We start from the raw sequence: 20,745 nt of genomic DNA, 5'->3' as shown, positions 1-20,745 counted from the left end.
GAGCAACGGAGCTGACAAGGACATTCTAGATAATCAGGTAATGTTCCTTTGCTCGCTTAACACCTGTCTCGCTTAGCAACACACATTTTGAGCTCCACTGTGTCCGCAAGTCGAGGACTACCTGTGTTGACGACGTTTAAGCAAAAACGCCATGCAATAAAATTGCTTGAACTTGAGTGACAGCGAGTGCATCATAATTCAAAAATTCATTTATTCCTAACCTGGACTATTGCAGTTGGGTTTGGTAATCAAGGATGTGGTCCTCTCTTACTTAGAAGAAGAATAGAACAGAGCTGGAAGAGACCTTGGAGGTCTTCTAGTCCAACCCCGCTCAAGCAAGGGACTCACTACCATTTCAGCTAAGTGACTGTCCAGGCTCTTCTTAAAAACCTCCAGTGATGAAGTGCCCACAATCTCTGAAGGCAAAGCCATTTCACTGGTTAATTGTCCTATTAGGAAATTTCTCCTTAATTTCAGATTGCTTCTCTCTTTATTTGGTTTCCAACCATTGTTCCTTGACCTGCCTTCTGATGGTTAGGCTGAAAGGTTCCACCACAAAACCGCGGTCGACTAAAGCGCGCTCGACGAAACCGCGTACCTGACGTCATCACAGCGTGACAAAAAAAGCACGCTGTGAGCGGTCAAGCTAAAATTAACACGTAAACCTAAACCTAACCCCCCCAAACCTAACCCTAACCCTAACCCTTAACCTAACGCTAAACCTAACGCTAACCCTTAACCTAACCCTAAACCTAACCCTAACGCTTAACCTAACCCTAAACCTAAACCTAACCCTTAACCTAACCCTAACCCTAACCCTAACGTGAATCGGCTTGCTTTAAAAGCGCTTTTTAAAGCGCCCTTTTTTCTCCGCGGTCGTTGTTGTTGCGCTGCTGCTGACGTCAGCGATGCGCTTTAATCGGGCGCGCTTTAGTGGACCGCGGTTTTGTCGTGCCACGAGGCTGAAAGAATCCCTTATAAGAGAGAAAATGTATTAAAAATGTATTAATGTATTAAATACATTATTGGGGGCCTTATGTGGGTTGTGCAGTCCCCTCACCTAACTGCAATCATTGACTAAACCATGCCTGTGAATAGAGCGCTTCAATCAATTAATCAATCAATTGGAATGGAGCTGGCCTTGGAGGTCTTCTAGTCCAACCCAGCTCAAGCAGGAGACCGTATACAGGTGATGGCGAACCTTTTGTGGCTTGCATGCCAAAAGTGGGGGGAGCGCGGGGGGTCATGCGAGGGCATGCCACACCCATAATGCCATGCGCATGATCCCAGCACTCATGCGGGCACTACAAGCACTCCCCCCCTATTTTGGGTGTGCTTTTTTTGCCCTCCCCAGGCTTCAGAGGCTTTATAGGAGCCTGGGGAGGGTGAAAACAGCCTCCTCTGTCCCCCCCTCGGAGGCCCTCCGGAGGCTTCAGGAGCTTCCCTGAAGCCTCCGGAGCGCGAAAAACAGGCCCTATGGGCAAACCGGAAGTTTGGGAACAGACTTCCGGTTTGCTCGTATGATCGTTTTTTGCCCTCCAGAGCCTTCAGGGAAACCTCCTGACAGCTCCGGAGGGCTAAAACCGGTCCTATGAGCAAACCTGAAGTATGTTCCCAAACTTCCGGTTTGCTTGTAGGGCCAGTTTTTCGTGCTCCAGAAGGCGAAAAATGGCCTCAAAAGAAGGCCAAAGTCGCGCTGGCCAGCTGACAGGGCAATGCCTCGTGTGCCTGGACAAATGGCTCTGCATGCCACCTGTGGCACGTGTGCCATAGGTTTGCCATCACAGCCCTATACCATTTCAGACAAGTGGCTGTCCATCTTAAAAACCTCCAGTGATGAAGCACCTACAACTTCTGAAGGCAAAGCTATTCCACTGGTTAATTGTCCTAATTACTAAGTTTCTCTTTAATTCCCAGTTGCTTCTCTCCTTGATTAGTTTCCATCCATTGTTTCTTGCCCTGCCCTCTGGTGCTTTGGAGAATAATTTAACTCCCTCCTCTTCATGGCAACCTCTCAAATTTATTTATGAGACTTACATACCATTTCATAGGGCTTTCAGCCCTCTCTAGGCGGTTTACAATTTTTTTAGCAAATTGAGTCAGCAACTTGCCTCCAACAATACGGGTCCTCATTTCACCCACCTCGGAAGGATGGAAGGCTGAGTCGACCTTGAGCCGGTGAGATTTGAACCGCTGAACTGCAGATCACAGTCAGCTAAAGTGGCCTGCAGTACTGCACCCTAACCACTGCGCCACCTCGGCTCGTACTGGAATCCTGCTTTCATGGCACCCCTAATTCTTCTTTGTCCCATTTCATTCTGTCTGCAGGCCCAGACCCCTCTGTTCCTGGCTGCCCGGGAGGGAAGCTATCAAGCAGCAAGTCTTCTTCTGCAACACGGCGCCAAGCAGAACCTCCGCAACCATATGGGTCGCCTCCCCAAAGACATTGCACTTGAGCGTCTGCACCACGATATCCTCTCTCTCCTGGACACATCCCGCCCTCCTCCTGGGACTGGCCAGCTTTCACCACACAGGCCCCGCCCACAGCCTTCCTTCAAATTGCACAGATGGCCGTACCCACACAAGCCTTCCCAGCTAACTCCCGTTCCAGAGAACGAGGGACCTTGTAAGGATGCCACCCCATCAGAAGAGGCCACGGGGCAGGCGGTGGAGTGAATCCTCACCCTCTGTGTGAGGACACTGTGGGTCAGTGGTGACAGCCTTGGGCCCAGCGAAATTCGCAGGGCGGTGGCTTGGCTTGGCGGAATATCCAAGGGCAGTGTGGAGAGATAAAGAAATTCCAGCAGTGACCTCAAAGAGCTCCAGATGTTTCTGCTGTCACATGTGTGACTCCTAAGGTCACCTTACAAAATCTGAAGCAGATAAGAGGGGCAGGTCATCCCACCTTGCTAGATCTTCCCCAGAACATCTTCCAGATGTGTTGGACTTCAATTCTGAGAATTCGGGGCAGTGGCCCTGACAGCAGGATTTCAGCCCATTTGGGAAGGAGGAGAAAGGAAAAGATCACAATTCGGCCATTGACCGGAGAGGACGTCTCTTCAAACTCATTGAGACTTGCTACCCAGCTGTCTTCCTACAGCGGCCTCCAGAGTTGCTCTCTTCGCAGGGAAGGATTGAATAACCTGGCAATTTAGGCTGCTGAGAATTCTAGAAGTCAAAGTCCAACATATATGGAAGGCAGAAAAAGCAGATGTGGGATGGAAATAGATGATCTCAATCTAGAAGGTTTCTTCAAACCTTCCACCCCATTTTTTCTAACTTGTTCATTCCAGTGTTTTGCCATTCAGCTCACCATCCACTGAGAACGTGCCAGGTGGACTTCTCTAAAGAATGGAATGTTGCTACCGATTATTACATTCAGTGTGAAAAAGCCTACGGGCACAAAATAAAAAGTTAAAACTTCCCCCAAACTGAATTCAGTTCCTGGTGATTTCATTTGTATACAAGATTCCTTAGGTCTGTGATGGCAAACCTAGGTGGCCTGCAGAGGATGCTCTGTGGGCGCACGCGCCGTTGCCAGCTGCACTTCTGGGTTCCGTCACGCACATATGCACCGGCCAGCCGCTCTCTTCTGGGTTCTGTGCGCCGGCCAGTTGGTCTTCACGCATGCGTGCAACAGAATCCAGAAGTGCAGCTAGCAACGGCGTGCATGTGCGTGCAGCTAGCCTCTCTCTTCCGGGTTCCGTCACGTGCATGCGCAAAGACCAGCTGGTGGGTGTGCATGCGTGTGACAGAACCCAGAAGTGCAGTTGACCATCCTGTGCACATGCGCACCCGCCAGCTCTCTTCCAGGTTTTGGTGCTTCGGTGCACTGCCTTAGGTGAAAATTTTCACCTGTTTTCACAGTAATAATTACCATATTTTTCAGAGTATAAGATGCACTTTTTTCCCTCAAAAAAGAGGCTGAAAATCTGGGTGCGTCTTATACACCGAATACAGCATTTTCTGCCTCCTGAAGGACTGCCCCTTCACCAAAATGGCCGTGCATACCCTTATGGAGAGCTCAGAGAGCTCCTGGTGGCTGGGGAGGGCAGAAATGAACAAAAAATGGGCCATTATTTGCTCAAATGTGTCCCCCCCCCAACCCCCAGGAGTACTCTGTAAGATTCCTAATGACTTTTTTGATGAAAAATGGGCCCGTTTTCACAAACAACAGGCCATTTTTTGCTCGTCCCCCCCGAATAGTCTACATGTTTCCTAAGAACTATTCCTGCCCTTTTTTAAAAAAAGAAATGGGCCCGTTCTTGTGAAAAACAGGCCGTTTTTGGGAGGTTTGCAGAATGCAAAAACTTTTTTAAAAAAATTGCCTTGCGTCTTATACTCCAGAGTGTCTTATACTCCGACAAATACGGTACTCCGTCTCCATCTCCCAGCTTGCAAACCATGATGTCAACTTCCTTGCAAGCAAACAAGACAGCTAGCAAATGCATTTGCAATGTTATATCTGAGGTGCATCACTAGAGGGATTACCAGCAAGAAAAAATAGGTCATACTCCTGCTATATACAGTTTTAGTCAGACCTCAAGCGTCCAGTTCTGGAGGCCTCACTTAACAAAAGATATTGATTAGACTGAGCAAATCCAGAGACCGAGAACAAAAATGGTGGAAGGTCTGAGGGATAAAACGTATCAAGAGATGCGTTACTCTCTGGAAAAAAAATATTGTGGGGGTAAGACACCCCTAACACCCCTCGGGGAGGTGTGCATTCTGTTAAGATACAGCCTGTTGTACCTTCTTCTACCATACTGCTGTAAAATGGCTTCTACTGTACAGTGCTGTGGAGTTGCCATGGTAATGGATTCACAGTACTCCGCAAGGGGGCTCCCTCTGGTAAGGGAGGAACTCCAACATAGGCTCGGTGTTGTGGCCCAGCAGGATCTGGTTGACCTCGGATAGCAAGGAACCATGAGTCTGCCCTGGAAGATGTGGAGGACCCTGGGCAGGGTTCAGACTCAGAGCAGGGACCAGAGAGGCTGGTTGGCCACCAGGAGGCGCCTGAGGCATGGAGCAGTGGGGAGGATCAAAGGCAGCTTGTCCCTGATGCTAGATTGAGAAGGGCTGAGAAATGGAAGCAGCAACTACGTAGGCAGACTCACAGATGATTTAAGCACAGGTGGTTGTTGATTGGCCCCTCCCAAGAGAGATTATAGGTGAGGCGTTGGGAAGGGACATTTGCAGGAAACAACCGTTTGAATTAGTAGTTAAGAAAATCTATCTGTGTATTCTAGCCATGTCTGTTCATTTGGACTATCTGGGTTGCTGCAGAGCTACTCTATTGAACATGAGTTGCCTGGGCCCTCAGCCAAAGGATTCGTTATCTCAGTAATTGAACTGAGGCCAAGCCTGTGGTCTGGTTTATTCACAGGGCGGGGGGGCGGGGGGGGCGCAGGGGTGTCAGAACAGCTCAGTATGCTGCTAGCAACACAGACTGGGAGACTTGTAGTATGATTAAAAAAAACATACAAAACTACAGATTTATTGCGGCAGGGGCCTATGACACTATCAACCTGCTAGCCGTTGACAACGCTGTAGGGCTGTGTTTGAAAAAAAAGCTGATCTATGGAAAGCCACAAATTTCTCCTTGTTTTCGAAAGGCAGGCTGGACAGCCTCTCTCCCCCCCCCCCCCCATTATAAATAGTCATAGATCCACTTGGCATCTTGCACTGCCATTCAACGGCCAACCACGTGAATGGAGGTGATGCCAAAAACAAGAACATCGTCCCGAGTGGTGAACTTTGGGGGTATTTCCATGTTTCTCCTCAAAGGAAAAGCCCAAGTCACACCGGGCCTTGGAAACAAAAGGGGGAGACTGGGTCACACCAGCCACCAGAAGCGGACGTAGAGCAGGAGGACCATGAAGATGAGGCCGGTGGCGGCAGCTTTGGCGTAAGCGGAGCGGCTGTTGAGGAGCTTGGCATCATGGCGGTATTTCTTGGAGAGGGTGGACAGGTTGCTGGCTTTGGAGTCCAGAGCTGAAGAAGGAGAGAAGACAAAGAAAACACAATGGCCTCAGTCATCGTTCCTCCTATTCAGCCTTGCCAGGAAAAGCTGCTTGTGGTTCCCCACTTCTGAGGGTTCGAGGAGGAGGAGGAAGGAGGGCAAGGTTTGGAAAGGGGGCTGCTCAAGAGCAGCATCAGCCATTTTGAATGGCCTCCCCAGACAGATTAGATCAGGGGTCTCCAACTTTGGCCACTTTAAGACTTGTGGACTTTAACTCCCAGAATTCCTCAACCAGCAAAGCTAGTGTTCTCTCTCTCTCTCCATCTCTCTCTCCTTCCTTCCCTCCCTCTCTCTACACACACACGTGCACCCACACACATATATTCTTTTAATGACCCTTGCATTGAGGTGGAGTTGGGAAAACTGAATGAAGCCGAGTGTTTACTGGCCCAATGCCCTTCCTGTTGCCAATGCGGAATCCACAGTAGATACTGTATATTCCCATTGTGTCTAGAGAGAGAAATATCTGCCTCTCTCTCTAGTATCAAACTCACAGCCTTATTGTGAAGTGAGAGATTCACTTCTAGGTTACCGCACTACTCTATACACATACATGTGTGTCCGTGTGTGTGTGTGTCCGTGTGTGTGTGCAGTTTGTATCCCAATGCTCTTCACCACCCAATCACTGTTTCCATTTCTACTCCTTCAAGATCAAGAAACTTTTATCCAAGAATCACACTTCTCAAGATAGATAAGATACTCTTCCTGTAGGTCTCCTTCCTGTACCTGATAAGGTCTCCCCTCTTTGGAGGACTTCTTCAATGTTGGTCACCATGATCTTCTGAACGTCCTGGAGCTCCGTATTGATGCTGCTTAGATGGCGTTTTGACCAAGTGTCTAGGTAAGATTTCTTCAGCTTCTGGATGTAAATGTCTGATAAGGAAAAGTAAGAAAATTCATATCTTTGCATTCCAAGTATTTTGTTCCATCTAGATCAGCCGAGGTGGCACAGTGGTTAAATGCAGCACTGCAGGCTACTTCAGCTGACTGCAGTTCTGCAGTTCAGCTGTTCAAATCTCACCGGCTCAGGGTTGACTCAGCCTTCCATCCTTCCGAGATGGGTAAAATAAGGACCCGGATTGTTGTTGGGGGCAATATGCTGACTCTGTAAACCGCTTAGAGAGGGCTGAAAGCCCTATGAAGCGGTATATAAGTCTGCTATTGCTATTGCTAGATCAACCTTCCACAACCTGGCATCCCACAACCTTGTCATGCCCTGCATTCATGGCAGAGGTCTGGATTTCAACTCCCAGAATCCTCCCCAAACAGCATAGCCAACCATAGGGCATCTGAGTTGGGAAGACTTTGAGTACCCTTGAGCAAGATCTCAACAGTGGGCAAAATCTGTGTTAGATACAGTTGTGTTTACATTTGAATGTCCCACTGAAATCAATGGGCAAATTACAACATCAATCCCATTGATTGCAAGGGAAACACAGTGCAAGCAACTTGGTTCTAACCCTGGTCTTTTAGCATGTCAAAGCAACCCACGCTTAAACATGGATTTGTTGATTTCTGCAGTAATCCATGGTCCTGATATTCCTCCAGAGATCGATGGAGAAATTGACCCCTGGATGAAAATTCCTCCATTGGTAAAGTTTTTTTCCCACCTCAACCCCCCTCCTTTTATCCTCACACAATCCCAACAGGTCGATAAAGATGAGAAATAATGACTGGGACCGACTCGGTGAATTTACCTGCTAACCCACACCCCTTTTCCAGAAAACTCAATCAATCTGCAGCCTGTCACTGTAGGCAGCCTTCACTCTTTCAGCTATCTAGGCCAGAGCCCCCCCCCCCCCCCCAAACCTTTTGGGCACTAAAGAGGTTTTTCTATGGACCGGAAGAGGTGTGGTTTCATGTGCAGCCTGCATCCCACAGATGGGGCTTTGCTTGTTTGCGCGGCCCAATTATTGGCATGCAGCAGATCGGTGCCAGTCCATGGACAGGAGGTTGGGGACCCCTGATCTAGGCAATTGGTGGTCTGACCAAGATCCTGTCTATCCAACTTTCATAACTCTACACACTGCTTCCCTGCTCGTCTGCCCTGCCAACCAGGGGTGAAATTCAGCAGGTTCTGACAGGTTCTGGAGAACTAGTAGTGGAAATTTTGAGTAGTTCGGAGAACTGGCCAATACCACCTCTGGCTGGCCCCAGAGTGGGGAGGGAATGGGGATTTTGCAGTATCTGTCCCCTGCCACGCCCACCAAGCCACGCCCACAGAACCGGTAGTAAAAAAAAAAATTGAATTTCACCACTGCCGCCAACGACTGGAATTCAGAAACAGAAATATACAGGAAAGGCTCATCCCAGGGTATTCTGGGCCTAGAGCACAGCTTTATGAAAACCACATTGGATGGCAGTGTGTTATTTTACTTCTTCTAATCTAAGGGAACCTGGGAGATGATTGTTCCAGATAAAATTTTGCACCCCACGGAGAAAGTGAGGAGAAATAGTCAACACAAGTGCTTCTCAATCTTGGCAACTTTAAGAAATGTTTCTGGCAATGAATCCCATCATAAAGAGGTCTGCAATGTGGCATCTCTGGGCCCCACCCTGAGGAATTCTGGGAGTTGAAGTTTGCACATCTTAAACTACCAGATTGAGAAATTCTGATCCAACACAGTGAAATTGTGGGAACTGAGGAAAGATCATCTCTTAGGGGGTTGCCCAAGTCAAAAACCAGACATGGGAAGAATTCTAGGAATGCTGTTTACATGGTAGTCCTCAACTTACGACCACTTTTGAGGCCAACATTTGCTAGGTGAAACATTTGTGAAGTGAATGCTGCCCCACTTTACAACTTTTCGCGCCAGTTGTTAACCGAATCACTGCAGTAAAGTTAGTAACGAAGTTGTTAAGTGAATCTGGCTTCCCCATTGACTCTGCTTGTCAGAGGGTGATCACTGTTCTGACCTAGGCTTCCCAGCAGCACGAAGCCGAGGCCTCGTCCCGATAAACCTCTTTTATTTAATTTACAGTCAGAGACCTTATCTGGCCGGGGAGATATCTTTAAAACTTGGCAAGGAGTCTCTGAGAGTCACGAACCAATTAAGCGAACTAATTTTCTCTTGCAAACTCCACTCCCCTTTCGCTCCTCTTTTATTTCCTCTGGGAGGGGCCATTCATCATCCACCTGTGGCCTTACTCCCAAGTCGACCCCTGTTCTTTAGCTGTTCCCTTCGTCTGGCAACTCTGTGCACACACACACTGGGAACAGGCTCCAATTGTTCATCTGCCTCACTGATGCATGACTCTGAAGGCAGCTGATAACTGTCAGACGGCTCTGGCCCCCTCTCTGCCTCCAACACAGAGCCCTCATCAGAGCCTTCCCCAGACTCCAGGACTAGCCCCTGATCCTCCCCAACCTCCTCACTGTCCGAATCTCCTGCCAGCTCCAGTAGCCAGCCATAACAATCACATGATGCCAGGACACTGCAGCTATCATAAACCTGAGCTAATTACCAAGCATTTGAATTTGGATCAAGTGACTACGAGGATACTGCAATGGTCATAAGTGTGAAAACCTGCCATAAGTCACTTTTTTCAGTGCGGTTACTAAATGAAAGGTTGTAAGTCGAGGACTATCTATATTGCAGAAGAGTAGAACATCAGGACCATGAAAACCCATGGCGTAACGTCTTTGCTCCTGTTTACATACAAGAAAATCAAGGCAGGATCGTTTTGAGACTTCAGATGACTTTGAAAGATGGGGACAGACAATTTGGGGTCCAGGGATGCCATGTGGCAGACCTCTATATGATGGGATTCCTTGTCAGAAATCTATTCACCTTTACACTCACCAAACTCAATGAAGGCGTAAGGCCGCGATACCGATGAGATTTTCTTCCCGTAAAGTTCCCAGAACTCCGTTTGCAGCTCCTCCAGAAAGGAGAAGGCCAACTTCTTTGAATAGTTAGCTTCACAGAGTGTCAGGTAACAAATCCCCTGGCTGATCAGGTAACTGTAGGGAAAAGATGCAGCAGAAATTAAGGGAAACGAGAAGAGAAAGGCTGTGATTTGAGTAGTAAACCTGTATGTAGGTTTGGAAACAGTAATGTCCATGGAGATTCTCAACCATGCAGGACAGGGGTCGGCAATCTTAAACACTCAAAGAGCCACAAAGGTCCTAACCAGAAGCCCCCACCTCCCACCCTTTAATTCTGAAGCCAACCGGAAGTCCGGTTCCCCCACCATAGAGTCTCCTCCTAGCACAGCGTTCTTTTTCCTCTACCTGTTCTAACCGAAAGCCCTATCAATTGTGGAGCCAATTGATAATTCTTTTTATTTTTTTTCATTTCTATAAGCCGCCCAGAGTCCTCCGGGAATGGGCGGCATAGAAATTCAATAAATGAAATGAAATGAATTGTGGAGGGAGCTGCAGCAGTAGAGGGATAAAAGGTGTGTCTTGTATTCTGAAAAACACGGTAAATTGAATCCCTAATTTTCTTCTCCATCTCACTATGAATCGGAAAAACTTACTGAAAAGTCATCGTTCCAGCCTGCAGAGAACACCGATTTGGCGAATGATCCCCAAGTTTTCGGAAAAGCTGCTTGGCTTGATTGTGGTATTCTTGGAAGTTCCTATTTGACTTCGGATACAGGAGAGTGGGGGAAAAGTTTGTCATTCAAAAAGCCAGAGTAGAAATTATAATCCCTCACAACGGTGAACAGCAGCAGGCCGGAGAATCCTACCGTAATTTCCCCTAATCTAAGTGATGGAGGGAAAATGACACACTCTACTTTTGCAGGACAGGCAGTCCTCGACTTATGACAGTTTGCTTAGTGACCGTTCGAAGTTACAACGGCACTGAAAAATGTGACTTCTTATGACCGTCTTTCATCCTTTTGCAACCACTGCAGAATCCCCGTAGTCATGTGATCAAAATTCAGCTGCTTGGCAACTGACTCATATTTAGGATGGGTGGGAGTGCCCCGGGGTCACGCGATCCCCTTTTAACGACCTCCTGACAAACAAAGTCAAAAGGGAAGCCAGATTTGCTTAACAACCCTGTCATCGACTTAACAACTGCAGTGATTCACTTAACAGTCAAGAAAGCTCGTAAAATGGGAGCAGACTTCACTTCACCGTTATCTGACTGAACCACAGAAAATATTACGGCTCAATTGTGGTTGTAAGTTGAGGACTAACTGAATTTAGACTACCCTGGTCATAAGTCGAGGACTTCCTGCATTTAGCGAGGAAGAGCAAGGGCCCACTTTGCTGGGTCCTAACAGAAATCTAAGCCAAGAAAACCAGGAATAAAACACCTTTTGCTGTTCTCCTGCATTCCCCGCAACTCTGCCTAACGGAGGGGCAAACGGTAACCCCCAAATTGCCAGCAAATAAAATAGCAAGGGGGGGGGGCAAACACACAGATACGTCTAAATAAAACCAAGCACGTTGTTTCCCGAAGGCTGGTAAAGCCGCCTTTTACTGGCTTCAGAATGAAAAACCAAATTTATTTAAAAACCAAATAAAGCCGCGGGAGAAAACCCATCCATTCTCTTTCCAATAAAAACGGTCACCTGCCTTTCTGAAAACTGTGAGTTTTCTTAAGCAAATCGCAGGTGCGCTCTGGAACAACCGAGGCGGCTGAGCAATCGGAGGGGGTGTTAGAGCCGGGGTGGGGTGCAGGACGCCCCTCTTCTCCCGCCCCCCACTTCCCCCACTCCCCATTTACCTGCTCCGTTTCTTGCATGGAGGCAGCCAAAAGCAGCCCGTCTTGAACCCGGCTGATCATCGTGAGCAGAACCATGCTGGCGGGAGGGGGGAGGGAAAGAGGGCGAGAAGGGGGTGGGGGTGGAAAAAGGATCTTCTGCCCAGGGCAGGGCAGGGGGCAGTGTCCCGGGTCGTCACCCCCCCGCCACCTCCTCTTCCTCGCCTCCGCGAAGTCTTGCTTGCGGGACTTGAGTCTCCCGCTGACGTGGCTGATCCGGGGCGGGGGCGGGTGTGGTTGGGGGAAAAAAAGGGGGGGGGTGGAGCGAGACAGGCGAGAAGTTTACTTTTGCGAAGTTGCCGGGGCGGTGCGTACTTGTGTGTGTGTGTGTGTGTTTTGGTGTGTGTCGGAAAAGCGGAACCGCAAAAAGTTTTCCCTTCCCCGATCGTCCCCTCTCCGCTTCGGCCGAGCGCCTTTGTGGAGGGGGGGGGGGGGTTGTCTTTGGACTGGAGGATGCCGTGGGGAACGAGAACTGCGGAAAATATTACGGCTCTTGCGCTTTGCGCGATGGGGTGGCATTCTTTTTTTCTTTTTTAATCGCGCGTGGAAGTTTTGCTCGTGGGTCTTGGGGGGGCTGGGGTGCGGTTGGGGGGGGGGCGAAAGAGCCGCGATTTAATCGCGCAACCATTTGTACGTCGCTCGTTAGAACTCGAGCCGGTTTCGCGGTAGAATGGAACGTTTAAAAAAGAAAGGAACGTTCCATTTGTGACGTCACAATCCCACTTGTCGAACATTCTCCCCCCCCCCCCCCGCCTTGCAAAGAGGTCAGAGGGAGAGCCACGTGGTAATCCACCCCAAGATAAGATCTCAAAGTGCACACGCGCACACACACACACACACACCAGACCTGGATCGTTTGGTAAATAAATGTATACGCTCTGCTGCCTCAAAAGCTTTTTTAGCTTTGTTGGAAGAAATGTCCTTCTGGGTTCGGCTCCAAGTGGGGAAAAAAAGACACTGGAGACATTGAGGCTGCTTGGAAAGATGGTTTTAATGGTGGAAAGGACCACACGGCTTGAGTCCTGAACAGAAAAGGTGATCACATGCTTCAATGTTGGTAGAGAAAAAAAGAAGGAAGGACTGAGATGCTGAGTCCCTGGTTTTATGCCCTCTCTGGCCTTTGATCTTGAGCTTGTATTCTGATTGGTTGTAAGACTCCCATGGGGCCATGCAGGGACAACTTCTAGGCTGCGTTTTGAATCCAGGTTTGGTTGAGTTCTCAGATGCCATGTGGTCAGTTGAGCAAAAGGTCAATATCATGCCTTAATCCCATCACTCTGGAGCTGAAGGGGAGAACTCTTTATTATATAAAGGGACTGGCTTGGCCTTCTTAATGGCCCATTGACAAAGTGGGGATGGGCAGGAAGCTACAGGCAGCTATTCTGTCTTTTAAAACATGTTTCTTTCTTTTCACATCCAGAGAAATATTCTGCCTTTTCAATATTTCCTAGGATATTTCATTTTTCTGGGAGAGGGCTGGGTGATAACTTCCTACAGCTTTTCAAAACAAGGCAAAGATCCATAAATGTTAACCTTTCTGATTGTGTATCAAGAATATCATCAAGAAATTAAGGCTTGATGCTGTGGGAAGCCCCCACCCACCCGCAGAAGAATGAATTTTTTTGGTGAAATATTTAAAAAGGCAGAATATTATATTTCCCCAAAGGGAGAAATGGAGAAACATGCTCTTAAAGGCAGAAAGCAGCCCCTAGTTTTAATAGCCCATAGCAGATGCCAGCACTTAAGGAGATATAGGAAGTTAGCACCCACTTCTGCTAGAAAATGAAATATTTTAGGAAATATTAAAAGGGCAGAATATTTCCCCCTAAAAGGGAGGCAGAAACTCATTCCCCCCACCTTTGTTAATGAGGAGCCAGAGAAACATGTTTTTAGGCAGGAAACAGACTCACTCTTAGTAGCTCCCCCCACCTTTGTCAATGGGCCATTAAAAGGCTGAGCCAGTCTATTCTACATAACAAAGATCTACCTCCTTTAGGCAGACCCATCTGCAACAGAAACTCACCACATCGCATCTGGGAACTCAACCAAGCTTGGGACTCAAAAAACACACAACCAACAGAAGTTAGGTAAGACATTCCCCCTCACCCTAGGAGTCTGACAACCAATCAGAATACATTTCTTATACAGGAACAGGAAACAAGAGGTGGGACCGAACAGAGAGTATAAAAAACTCAAGAACTCTCAACAAGCCCTCCCCCCCCCCTTTTTCTTCTTCACCCAACATCTGGAAGCATGAGATCCCTCTTTTCTGTTCAGGAGCTCAAGCCACGTGGTCCTGTCCACCATTAAACCATCTTTCCAAGCAGCCCTCATGTTCCAGTGTCTTTTCCCCCACTTGGAACTGAACTCAGAAGGACATTTCTTCCACCAGAGATAAAGAGCTTATTGAAAGAGGAAGACAACTATCTAGATCAGGGGTGTCAAACTCACAGCCCCAGGATTGGATGTATCACATCCTGGCCCTGCCCGGTTTAGCTAAGGGGGAAAAAGTCCCAATACATCGGGTGACATCACCTTGACGACACGATTTTGCACACCTGATCTAGATGGTTCAATTGTGGCCGTATGTTGAGGACTACCTGTAGTTAAGGTCTTGGGGGTACAATTTGCATGTGTGTATTAAATGCACTTTATTTCCCAAAATTACATTTAAATCCAGTTCTCAGATGCGAAGAATTAAAGTCACTCAGAAAACAGTGGGTTTGTGTTCTGCAACTCAATGGGGGCAGATTGAGGAGTCAACTCTACCACCCCATTTATTCTGCTTTTCACAATCTGTTTTAATTGTTTTCCCCCATTAATTTTCACCTCCGAAGAAGTGGATTGGTCAAGAACAGGTAGCCCTCACCTTATGACCAGTTGCTTAGTGACGGTTTGGGATTATGACAGATGATAATGGCATAATGGAGTTCATTTAATCACCACTGCAAAAAAGTTCATAAAATCGAGTGCAGTCATGGCACTCCCTGATTTACAACCGTAATCACAGGCTCAATTATGGCTGCAAATCGAGGACTGTTTATAGCCAGCAATAATCCACAAGCAATTCTAATATGTGGCAAGTGCCTATCTTCGTTACACATCTATAAAGGGCTGATGTGAGATATGGTCAAAAAGTCAAAATGACAACCACAACAATATGATTGAAATACTGCCTGTTTTAAAATGTGTGTTAACTGGCCACATTCAGATAGAATAAACCTAAATTATTCCAGGTGCCCTTGTATAAAGTATAGTGGTGTACATTCTTGTTTTACATATGTCATTCATTCAAATAGTAGATGAAGAAACTAGAAATAATTTAAATTTGTGATAAACGTGTCACTTTGGTTTGTGATATCTAAATTAATTCTATTCATAATCCCAGCTTCTGCTTAAAAAAGAGGAATCCAGGTTCAGATAGAATTCTAAGCAAGCCATCCCTAGTTTATCTGGAACAAAACAAGAATAAATAGTTTGCTTACACCCATACATCACTCAGTCTAAATAAATCAGGAATCGGGGCTAAGCAAATTCTAAGCAAACATAGGCACGCTATTCATTATTATTTCCTGTTAGACAACCTGCGACACTATGATTGTCTAAAAGAAAAATATAATGATATTGTTATTTTTCAGACATATTTCTTGACCAGATCTCTCAATGGCACAGCTTCTAATGTACTTTAAAAAATTCTTTAAAAATCCAGGGAGACCTTCAGAGATGCATCTGCCTTGAAAGTAGACCGTATTGAATTATACAGCAGTCAATATTAACAGAGGAAATGTTTTATGACATTTTGTATTATGGCCTAAACTTCTATGATCATGTTTATGTCATGAAATATTTAATAAACATTTCCAATTTTCAAACCCAGAGGAGTCATTTGGATGCATCTTGCAAGTTAGCCCATTCGAGATACCTTGGTTAAAAAAAATTGTTGCCCTACGAGGTACCATTTTAACCCAGCTTAAAGTTACGGGAATTTTTAGTGGTAAGCATCACCCCATTTGTTCATTCCTGATTCACTTTCCTGCCACATGCTCACCTGTGTTTGAACTCTCTCTTGCACAGAACACAACACCATAGCTTCACAACAAAATTTATTACGACCGCATTAAAGCGCAATTGTGCATGAAGAATGAGAAGCAGTCAACAGCTGCAGGTTTTGTTAGCTTTTATGTGCTAAATATGTCAGGGGGAGAAGTAGTTTAATTGGTGAGAAAATGCAATTACGGTTCCACTTCTAGGCAAGCACAAATGTGCACACACAAATGTGGAAGAGTGGCCACCGCATAGCCTTTAAATCTAGATAAATCAGGATAACACCAACTCCCTAGGCTGCATAAACAGAGGGATAGAATCAAGATCATGTGAAGTGTTAATACCACTTTATAATCCCTTGGTAAGGCCACACTTGGAATACTGCATCCAGTTTTGGTTGCCACGATGTAGAAAAGATGTGGAGACTCTAGAAAGAGTGCAGAGAAGAAGCAACCAAGATGATAAGGGAACTGGAGACTAAAACATGAAGAACGGTTGCAGGAATTGGGCATGTCTAGTTTAATGAAAGAAGGACTAGAGGAGACATGATAGCAATGTTCCAATATCTCAGGGATTGCCACAAAGAAGAGGAGTCAAACTATTTCCCAAGGCACCTGAGGGTAGAACAAGAAGCAATGGGTGGAAACTAATCAAGGAGAGAAGCAACTTAGAACTAAAGGAGACATTTCCTGACAGAAAAATTAATCAGTGGAACAGCTTCCCTCCAGAAGTTGTGAATGCCCCAACACCGGAAATCTTTAAGAAGATGTTGGATAGCCACTTGTCTGAAATGGTATAGGGTTTCCTACCTAGGCAAGGGGTTGGACTAGAAGACCTCCAAGGTCCCCTTCCAACTCTGCTATTGTATTGTATTGAATTGAATTTGGGGAATTATACTTTCAACATATTGACAGTAAAGATCAGCCTGTCAAATCAGATTTGGCCACACAGCATCTGTGGGTGCTGATTTAGCCATCATACCTTCCAAGGGTGGATTCTAAGGGAGGATGTCTCAATCTTGGTGACTTTAAGATCTGTGGACTTCAACTCCCAGAATTCCCCAGCTGGGAGTTTAAGTGTACAGATCTTAAAGTTGAGAAACACTGCTAGAAAGAAAAAAAGTGAATTGCACGTAATACATTGCACTGAATTAGAGTTTTTCAAACTGCGGCAAACTTAAGATGCGTGGACTTCAACTCCCAGAATTCCCCAGCCAGCCATATTGGCTGGGGAATTCTGGGAGTTAAAGTCTACAAATCTTACATCTGTCAAGGCTGATCAACTCTGTTTTAATGCCTTCCCTTCAAATTTTATAAATTCCAAAACTTTCTCTTGTGCACGAACACCGTATTTCCCCCAAACAGGACTACTATGTCATTTCAACTACTCTTTTAAAAATATTTGGAAGGAGATGTACCTACATATAGTTTAATTATGAAAGGAATTGACATGGCTATCTATCTCACAGCAGAGACTTCGTACCTAGACATTGTGTGAGAGACTGCCAGGGGGCCCAAGATCTGAAAAAGTCCTGTGACTTGGGAGAAAGAGGAGGAGAAGGCGCTTGTTCTCCAATCTAGGCTTGTGAGCCTTCCCCAACACAGCCAATAGGCCACAGTGTGACTCAGAATGCTGGTTTGCATGGGTTGACGGCCAGACCCAACAATTCTTAATAAAACAGGATCCATAATATGTTTAAGAATAAGAAGACCACATCAACCCTGTCTCTTTTCTTCTCAGGCAAATGAAAGCAGCTACATCTATTTCGTCATTTTCAAATAAATTCTAGGTCTAATTTACTAGGCCTGCCTAGGACAGTGATGGCGAACTAAGTGCTGAAAAGGTCACGCAGAAATGTTGCGTGTGCTCATCGGGGCCACGTTCCAGAAAAGCCGGTGCGCATGCGCACAACTGATTCCGGCACTGCCCCGCATGCAAAGGACAGCTGATTGTGCGTGCATGCCAGAAACCCGGGAGACAAACGGGCAAGGCTGCGTGTGCCGGGCAACATGGCTTCACGTGCCACTTTGGCAGAGGTGGGTCCTACCAGTTCGCACCAGTTCAGTAGAACCAATTCGTCAATCTACCAAAGCGGTTAGAAGCGGTTCCGCCAGTGGACCCGAAAGCAGCCACACCTACAGAAGAGGTTCCAAATTTTTTGAAACCCACCACTGACACACACACACACACAGACTCACACAGAGAGAGAAAGAAAAAGAGAAAGGAAAGAAAGAAATAAAAGAAAAAGTAAGAGATGAAAGAAAAAAAGGAAAAAGGGAGAGAGACAAAGGAAGGAGAGAGAGAGAAGAAAACACATGGCCGCCAAGCCACTCCCACCAGGTCACATGGCCAGCAAGCCACTCCCACAAAGGAGGCCCCACCCACAGAGTAGGTTCGAACATTTTTTGAAACCTACCACTGCACTTTGGGCATACGTGCCAAAGGTTTGCCATCACGGCCCCAGGATGTCTTTGCTCAGGACAATTGGGGGGGCTCCATACTCAGAAACATTGCACTAAACATCCAATGATTTAGGAAAAGGGCTAACTGAAGAGCCTCTTTCAACTGCAGGGAGGCATTAGCTGAGACCTTATGGCGTAGTGCAGCGGTTCTCAGCCTGTGGGTCGGGACCCTTTGGGTGTCGAATGATTCTCACAGGGGGTCGCCTAAGACCTTTAGAAAAAACATATTTTTAAAAAAATAAGGAAAACATAAAATAATTTTAGGGTTGGGGGTCACCACAACATGAGGACTGTATTAAAAGGGTGCGCGGCATTAGGAAGGTGGAGACCCACTGGCATAGGGCTTTGGGGATAAACATGCTAAGCTTAAATCCAGAATCTTGTAGCATCTTAAGACCGGCGTCTAGTGCAAATGGAGATTTTTCCCATGCTCTTAGTCAACGGTACATTCCTTTTCATGCCGCCCCGAAACTGTTAAAATCATGGCACCGCTGTACCTTTTCATTGGCCCTCTATATAACAGTGGTCTTCAACTCACCATTTAAAGCAGTGGGTAGTCAACCTGGTCCTATCGTCCACTTATGGGCGTTCCAGCTTTCATGGTGCGGGGTAGGGGGTTTTGTCCGATACTGAAGCACTTTCCTTTTTTAATTTAATTGACTTCCCTAATTTATAAATCTCCATTACTCTGGAACCGGTGGGCGGTTAGAAAATTTTGCTACTAACCGAGATACAAAAGTGGGCGGTAGGTATAAAAAGGTTGACTACCCCTGATTTAGAGAGTGACCATTCAAAGTTACAAAAGTGTTTTACAACTGGTCCTTGAACCGATGACCATTGCAGTATCCCTGTGGTCATGTGATCAAAGTTTGGGCGCTTGGGAACCAGCCAGTGGTGAAATTCAATTTTTTTTTTAAACTACCGGATCCGTGGGCATGGCTTGGTGGGCGTGGCAGGGGAAGGATACTGCAAAAGCCCCCTTCCCTCCCCACTCTGGGGTCAGCCAGAGGTGGTATTTGACAGTTCTCCGAACTACTCAATATTTCCACTACTGGCTCTGGTCGGAACCTGCTGAATTTCACCCCCGCCGCAATCAACAGATTTACAACAGTTGTAGAGTCCGGGGGGGGGGGGGGAGGGGGTGTCACATGATTGCCTTCCCGGGGACGTCCGACAGGCAAAGTCAGTGGAGAAAGCCGAATTAGCTTAATGACCATGTGATTTGCTTCATGACTCCGGCAAAAAGGTGAAATCAGGCACGACTCCCTTAATGACCATCTCACTTAGCGGCAGAAGTTTCAGTACTGATGGTGGATGTGAGTTGAGAAGTACCGGTACTGTCACTATTGGCTTTTGGCAGGGAGGAGGCAGAGAGGGATGGGCGGGGTCTCCATCGAGCGTTAGAAAGGATAGACGCAACCCCACTCCCTTCCAGCGTTGATGACGTTACCTATTTGGTAATGAAACATCTGCGAGGAAAAACATACATGTCATAGATAGTATAAAAATGAGCCATTTGCAAAGCTGTGTTGTGCTGGAACGTGAGTTTTTCTCATCCTTTCCTTGCACAGCGTGGTACCTTCCCTCCACAAAGTCTTCCGACGCTGTTTGATTTCTCAGTTCCCCCATGTTGAGGTCAACTTCAGTTCCAGCTTCTGATCAGGTCAAACGTCATTTGAACACCCAAACGATGAAGGAAGGAGGAGTTTCATACTCCGTGTAGAAAGGAAGGCTGCCTTCCTAGCAAGGATGGGCCAGCAAGGCCCGGGGGCAGGGTAGAACGCTGGTCTTCCATTCGGGCCCCTTGAGCTGAGAGCAGTAAATCCAGCAGCCCTTGAATTCCCACCGGGGATAGGCGCTCCGTGCGCTGATCCTCAAGACGCTGGCTCTGCAGAAGAAGGAGAAGGAGTTAGAGCCCTGATGGCGAAACCTATGGCACACTTGCCGGAAGTGGCACGCAGAGTCCATCTACACCAACTATTACCTGTTGCTCTTCCGGGTTCCGCCAGCTGGTCTTTGCGCTTGCGGGAGTGCCGGAAACCGAAGATCAGCTCCCTGGTGTGCATGCACATGACAGGAAGCTGAGCTTCCCTGTTTCCAGCACGCACATGCGCACTGGCCAGCTTTTCTTCACGGGCGCATGCCCACCAGAAACCAAAAGTCCAGGTGGCAGGTGTGCATGCGCACACTGGAAACCGGAAGTTCAGTGCACACCGGGAACTGCTCTTCCAGTTCCCGGTGCTCCTGCGTGTGCGTGCTGGTGAGCTGTTCTTCCTGTTTCTGGTGCTCCGTGCATGTGTGCGTGTTCCCATTTCAGCACTCTGTGCCAAAAAGATTCACCAACGTTGAGTTAGAGGTTACAGGTAGACCTCGACTTATGAACACAATTGAGGCCAAACATCCTGTCGCTAAGCGAGACATTTGCTACATGGGTTTTGCTCCATTTTACAACCTTTCTTCAACTGCAGTTGTTCAGCTGGGGAACTCATCAAATGCA

General features: G+C 47.0%; 2 protein-coding genes across 2 annotated transcripts in view; one reads left to right on the top strand and one right to left on the bottom strand.

Moving 5' to 3' along the window:
* Positions 1–3,436, top strand: part of NOTCH4 (notch receptor 4) — a 72,351-nt gene extending 68,915 nt beyond the window's left edge. The window contains exons 25-26 of the mRNA XM_032211125.1: positions 1–37; positions 2,329–3,436. The exon at positions 1–37 is cut by the window's left edge and continues 61 nt beyond it. Of these exons, the coding sequence (XP_032067016.1) occupies positions 1–37; positions 2,329–2,676 (385 nt within the window). The 3' untranslated portion in view covers positions 2,677–3,436. The remainder of the gene's footprint in view (positions 38–2,328) is intronic.
* A 2,086-nt stretch (positions 3,437–5,522) lies between these two features.
* LOC116504256 (vesicle-trafficking protein SEC22b-B-like) lies at positions 5,523–11,916 on the bottom strand. The gene is made up of 5 exons (XM_032211181.1): positions 11,707–11,916; positions 10,505–10,614; positions 9,826–9,986; positions 6,749–6,895; positions 5,523–5,994 (listed from the first exon to the last, which is right to left on the bottom strand). The coding sequence occupies exons 1-5, from the start codon at positions 11,779–11,781 to the stop codon at positions 5,837–5,839; spliced, it is 651 nt and encodes a 216-aa protein (XP_032067072.1). The 5' UTR covers positions 11,782–11,916; the 3' UTR covers positions 5,523–5,836.
* Between the last annotated feature and the right edge of the window lie 8,829 nt (positions 11,917–20,745).

This window comes from Thamnophis elegans, chromosome 2 (genome assembly GCF_009769535.1).
Source record: "Thamnophis elegans isolate rThaEle1 chromosome 2, rThaEle1.pri, whole genome shotgun sequence".
In the NCBI taxonomy this organism is placed as follows: Eukaryota; Metazoa; Chordata; class Lepidosauria; order Squamata; family Colubridae; genus Thamnophis; species Thamnophis elegans.
This window is presented reverse-complemented; position numbering and strand designations above follow the sequence as displayed.